Source organism: Microplitis mediator, chromosome 8, assembly GCF_029852145.1.
Source record: "Microplitis mediator isolate UGA2020A chromosome 8, iyMicMedi2.1, whole genome shotgun sequence".
Taxonomy (NCBI): Eukaryota; Metazoa; Arthropoda; class Insecta; order Hymenoptera; family Braconidae; genus Microplitis; species Microplitis mediator.
The window spans coordinates 5396156-5402079 of NC_079976.1; the positions used below are offsets into that span (position 1 = coordinate 5396156).

The 5924-nt window shown below is 28.6% G+C and overlaps 2 protein-coding genes across 2 annotated transcripts; both read left to right on the forward strand.

Annotated features, from left to right (window-relative positions):
* The first annotated feature begins 259 nt into the window (after nt 1-259).
* On the forward strand, nt 260-925 carry LOC130673304 (uncharacterized). The gene is made up of 3 exons (XM_057478279.1): nt 260-595; nt 659-730; nt 806-925. The coding sequence occupies exons 1-3, from the start codon at nt 260-262 to the stop codon at nt 923-925; spliced, it is 528 nt and encodes a 175-aa protein (XP_057334262.1).
* A 1318-nt stretch (nt 926-2243) lies between these two features.
* Nucleotides 2244-4187, forward strand: LOC130673307 (gustatory and pheromone receptor 32a-like). Its single transcript, XM_057478281.1, has 4 exons — nt 2244-2738; nt 2802-2873; nt 3917-4006; nt 4099-4187. The coding sequence occupies exons 1-4, from the start codon at nt 2244-2246 to the stop codon at nt 4153-4155; spliced, it is 714 nt and encodes a 237-aa protein (XP_057334264.1). The 3' UTR covers nt 4156-4187.
* Nucleotides 4188-5924: the final 1737 nt, after the last annotated feature.

Consider the following 5924-nt stretch of genomic DNA (forward strand, 5'->3'; position numbering starts at 1 on the left):
CGTAGATAATTACTTAAAAATTTGTAAATATTATTCATTAGAAAAAGATTATCACACCTACTATATATTTATTGGAAATATTTTCATTTATGGTGGGGTACTTTTACTTAATATTACTTTGTATTTTGCTCTTAAAATGCCACTGTGGATGTTACCATGCACAATAAGTAGTTGGGTATTGACACAGTATGCTATGGTTTTAAATTTTATAACTCAACGGTTCAAAAGTATAAACAAAACAATTCTTAAAATTGGAAAAATGGATACAGAGAATGAACTTGACACAGTATTTAGTAAAAAAATCACTGTTGGTGAATCGATTGTTACCGACATTGAAATCATCAATTATACCGACATGAAATTATGTAATATTTGTAGTGAAACGTCTGATTTCTATTCACTTCCGACGTTGATGGCCATAATTTACTTTATGGCAATAGCGATGTTCAACTTATATTATTTATTCATGGCAATCGTTACAAACAATTTTGAAGAGTATACCGTTTTGGACGCCATTGAAAGTACTGCAACATTTTTAATGACGTTCAATAATTTCGTGGCATTAAATACAAACGTCATCAGAATTAAACGAGAAGTAATATTTTGATGTTTTGACAACTGAATATTACTTATATTTTAAGTTACTTTCAATTTTCAGTTTGAAAATACCGCTACATACGTTCATTTACTTATGGATCGATGTGTATTTGATTTAGAAGTGAAACGAGTGGTAATTAATTACAACTATGGTAGTAATTTTATAGCAGTATGAGAAATGAAAAATACAAAATATAAATTTTTGCAGTTAACTGGATTTTCATGGGATCTTTTACATCGGAATGTTAGATTCAGTACGTACAAAGTAATTGAATTGGATGGTTCTCTACTACAATCGGTAAATTCACATGTTGATTACACGGAATAAAATTCTAGTTTTCCTAATCACAATATTGTAGTAAAACATTGTCGTAGTATAGTGGGAACTCCAATATGTAGTAACCCTGGTGGAAATTTTTCCGACTTTTCTCTGAGAAACTCTGAAAAAGTCTTTAGAACTTTAGAACTCAGTTTTTCAGAGAAAATTCCGAAAAATTTCCACCAGGGAAATGCTGCTAGGTAAATAGTACTGACAACTTAATATTGTAGTAAACATTGATGACTGTAGTTAACGTTATTACACGTGTAATTGAGGTTATTCCAAGACGGAGTTGGCATTTCTTTACTCCAACTTGTAATAACTTCAACTACAGGTGCTGTGGTAGCAACTAAAATTTTTTTCCGTGTACATAATGCTACAATTTTAATAAATCTCAAATTGTTTTCATAATTTAAATATATTATTTTCAGATTTTTGGTCCTATTGTCACCAACCTCATTATCTTGATTCAATTTCGTCCAAATTAAATAATAGTATTCATAATTATTTCAAAATTTAGTTCTTGTGGACATAAACTTCATAAATTCAAAGTACATATTTATGAACAGTACTATTTATACATCGATCGAAAATTATGATGACATTGTCCTGATGTCTATATTATAATGCACTAATTTACTTAAGTGGTAACAATATTAAATGTGCTATTAAAATAATGCAATAAAGTCAGCATACATAGAATTTAATCGACTTCACTAATTGTCTGGTCATAAACATAATTCAGTTATAGACTATAATAAAATTGAACCATGCGTTTCTCATACACATCGGATTAACTTTAATTATAATTATGGCGCTAACATTTTTTGAAATACAAGATTATTCGCAACAGCATAAAATTCATTTTTTTGTTAAATATATTTTATTCTACTGTTATTTAATTATTTTCAAAATAACAGGGCTTGCACCTTGGAAAGTGGATGTTTCATTAATTTTTGATAGTGATGATCACATAAATAATGAACAGATTTATCCATTCGAAATTTCAAATTACGGATTTTTATACAGTGCATTTTTATTAATAACCATGTCAACATACATCATATCACTATATAGATTATTATGGTCACGAATGTACGTGCATACATCTTTTATGCGCGTAATCGGAAAAAGCATAGTGATATTTAGTAACTTAGTTATTATTATCAGATGGTTCTTTTTCATTTTACGTCAAAATATGATTATCAAAAGTTTGAATGAACTGTACAGTGTCCATCATATTTTAAAACGCAGGGAACATAAATTTGAAAATATATACAGTCTGTGTACTCTATTCTTCATTAATTTGATATTATGTTGTGTAGTAATGGTTGTTGGAGGGTGGACTGTTCCTTTAATATCAATGCCTTGTTGGAGTGTACCATGTATTATTAATAGTTGGATGTTGATTCAATATGCAGTAGTACTGACTATTATTAACAAACATGTTGAATGGGTAAATGATGCAATTCTTAAGCTAGGAAATATTGACACAGACGTCAATAGTAAAACTGTTTTTGACACTAAAACTCCGCTTGGTGAACCGATCATCGAAGATATAATAAATATGAACTATGTTCATAAAAAACTATGTGACATATCTCAAGATATTGAAAATTTTTATGCGTTTCCTGTTTTATTGGGTATTATTTATTTAACTGCAACAACTATTTTCCAACTACGTTTTATGATTATATCATTAACGACAACTAGTTATGGATTTCCTCCAACATTAATATATGCAGACAGTGGCTCGTGGTCTCTGATAGCACTACTAAATTTAGTATTTTTGACTGCCAATGTAACGAAAACGACAAAAGAAGTAATGATTTATTTATTTGTAGTGGGAAAATGTATTTTTCATGGCTTCTTTTTTTTTTTTTAGTTTAAAAAAACACCACTTTACGTTCATTTGCTGTTGGATCGATGCACGACAGATTCAAAAACTGAACAAGCAGTAATTTTTTTTATTCATCGACATAGATTTACGTGGATCAATTTTTCATTTTAGAGATCAACGTAGATCTCTGTATGGTCATTATTAAACCCGTGTTAAGAAAAATCCATTCCAAAAAGATACCAAAAAAATTCAACATGTAGAACTTCTAAATTTTAGACAAATTAGAACTTCACAATTTTTGGGATTCTAATAAGAAAAAATTCAGACGACTCAAAGCTTTATGTGAGTGAATTTTGAGTCAAATGAGAACGTTCTAAACCATAATTCTGAAAACTTATACTGACTATGTTTTTCCTTCTAATCTAGAGATTTTGAATTAGAGATTTCTTAACTTTTTTTGAACTCAGTAAAAACGTAGTAAAAATTATGTTTCAAAACCATTCTCATGTGACTCAATATTCGTCTACGTAAATATCTAAATAAACCATATTTTTTACTATTGAAATCACAAAAGTTGGAAAAAAGATCAACTTGAAGTGCTAATCTATCTCAAATTAAGAAGTTTTACATGTCGAATATATCATTCCAGATAGCAAATGACGTCTTGATGAGTTCTGAATGATTTCCTATTTATGATTTGGACATCTTATCAAAATCTTAAAGAAGTTCTCAAGATGTCGAATGAGCCACCTAGCGAACTTCGCAAATAAGACTTCAGTATGAATTTACCATGACGTCTTAAGGAGCTCCTAATTTTGACTTCATTAAGAAGTTAAACAAAGAATAGATTTAGACGTCACAAAACTGACGTCTATTTATGGAATCTTCAAGAACTCTTAATTAAGAGTTCTTAAAAATGACACCTTTAAAAAATCATTATAAGACTTCTTGAGGACGCCTTCAAAAAGACATCGCAAAGCAGTCATTCCGACTTGATTGCTATCTGGGATGGTTTTTAAATCAACATATATGAAAATATAAGTATTTGAATCAATAAATTGAAAAATTGTATTCACGTATATCTAAACTTTTTTTCCGGGTGCATATTATATTTATGCAGTTTTATTGATTACATATTTATAATGAGGTTTTTTTTATAGCTGATTGAATTTTCTCGTGATCTCTTACACAGAAATGTTGAATTCAGTACTTATGGAATCATTGTACTAGACGGTTCTCTTCTGCACTCAGTAAGTAATCTATCAGTTTAAAAATTTTTTTTATAATTTTATCTCAAGCTTAAAAACTTGAATGATTCAATTCAATGACTTTAAATTTTTAGATTTTTGGTACAACAGTAACATACCTTATTATTCTTACACAATTTCGCGTGCGATAAATTTACCGACTATAACCAATTAGTGGTTTTTCATCGAGTTGTGTAACAATAAGTTATAATACCACATATTCAATGTTAGCTTATCAATTTAATAATGTCACGGCAGAATACTTTATTTGAATGACATTTAAATCAATTAAATAAAAATTAATTACATTAAGTATGTGAATAGGTATAGATATTTATTGATCTACTACTCTTCATAAAATTATAATCCAGTTACACTGTTTTCAACGATTGTTAATGCACAGGGCAATGTAAAATAAATAAAATGGATCAAAAGCTCTTTTACAAACGTACTAATTCTCAAAAATATAATCTACATTTATTATGCCAACGTATAATATTTTTCTGTAATTTATATATTTTCAAAATTCTGGGATTGGCACCGTCGAAAATTAACGTGTCAATAATTTTTGAAAATGGTCTTTCTAGAAATAATCCTGGTTATCCATATGAAACTTCAGTAACCGGAGCTATCTACAATATTTCTCTAATTGTTACATTATGTTTATATATAATAATACTTCAAATATATGATTGTTCGGGTGTGGAACATTTTGATTCATTTATAACCCAAGTAGCCGGAAAAATTATATTAATATTTGGATTGGTTGGTGTCATTACTATATGGTTTATTTATATTTATTATCAAAAAGTGATTGTAGAAATTTTCAATGAGTTGTACATATTGGATAATTATTTGAAAAGATGTAAATGGTATTCATTAGAGAAAGATTTTTGTATTTACTTCATATTTGGCGGAAATTTTATCATGTGTACCAGTGTATCTTTACTTCAGTTGCTTACATATTTTTCTGCCACGTCATTACTGTGGGCAGTACCAAATCTAATTAGCAGTTGGATTTTAACACAATATGCACTAATTTTGAATTTTATGATCCAACGATTTAGAAGTTTGAATAAAACGATTCTTAAACTCGGTAAAATAAATCTAGATACTGAATTTGATACAATATTCGTTTCAAAAATAAAAATTCATGAATCAGCTGTTACTGAGATTGTAAACATCAATTATGCCAATAGGAAGTTACATGAAATTTGTAATAAAGTATCGGATTTTTATGCACTTCCGCTATTGATAGCAATTATTTATTGTATGGCAACAGCTATATTTAGTTTTTACTATTTATTTGTGTCATTTTTCACAAATAATTATGGAGAGTTTTCATATATCCTTCACATTAGCTGTAGTTCATCAATAATAATGGCATTCTTTGATATCGTTGCGTTAATTTCGAACGCCATCAGAATTACAAGAGAAGTAATACTGAGATAATGAGTAAACAATAATGACTTTTTAAAAATCACTTTTATTTTCAGGTAAAAAAAACAGCTCCTTACATTCATTTACTTTTGGATCGCTGTGCAACAAATTTGAAAGTTAAGAAATGGGTAATTAATTACAATTACTACTATCTCACCTCAAAATGAATATTGCAAGCAATTAATAAAAGTAATTTTTCTTTAGTTACTTGAATTTTCACGAGATCTCTTACATAGAAATGTTGAATTGAACGTCTATGGGATAATTGTACTAGATGATTTTTTTTTACAATCGGTAATTATAAGAATAATTTTTTACCCATTAAGTACTACTTGAATTAAAAAATAATTATGGAGGATGTTTTTATAATTTTCATGATACCAGCATCGAAACTTGAAGTTTCAGTGTCTCTACAGCCTGTCAAAACCAGCTAATTTCAAGCCGATGCTGCAAACACCTGCTAGCGAATTCATAATTCAAA

Bases quoted from the DNA above. Each gene is read 5' to 3' on its own strand.
- LOC130673304 (XM_057478279.1), top strand. From the start codon at position 260: ATGGATACAGAGAATGAACTTGACACAGTATTTAGTAAAAAAATCACT. The intron at 596-658 runs GTAATATTTTGA...TTCAATTTTCAG, and splicing joins TCATCAGAATTAAACGAGAA to TTTGAAAATACCGCTACATA. The intron at 731-805 runs GTAATTAATTAC...AAATTTTTGCAG, and splicing joins ATTTAGAAGTGAAACGAGTG to TTAACTGGATTTTCATGGGA.
- LOC130673307 (XM_057478281.1), top strand. From the start codon at position 2,244: ATGGTTGTTGGAGGGTGGACTGTTCCTTTAATATCAATGCCTTGTTGG. The intron at 2,739-2,801 runs GTAATGATTTAT...TTTTTTTTTTAG, and splicing joins TAACGAAAACGACAAAAGAA to TTTAAAAAAACACCACTTTA. The intron at 4,007-4,098 runs GTAAGTAATCTA...TTAAATTTTTAG, and splicing joins ACGGTTCTCTTCTGCACTCA to ATTTTTGGTACAACAGTAAC.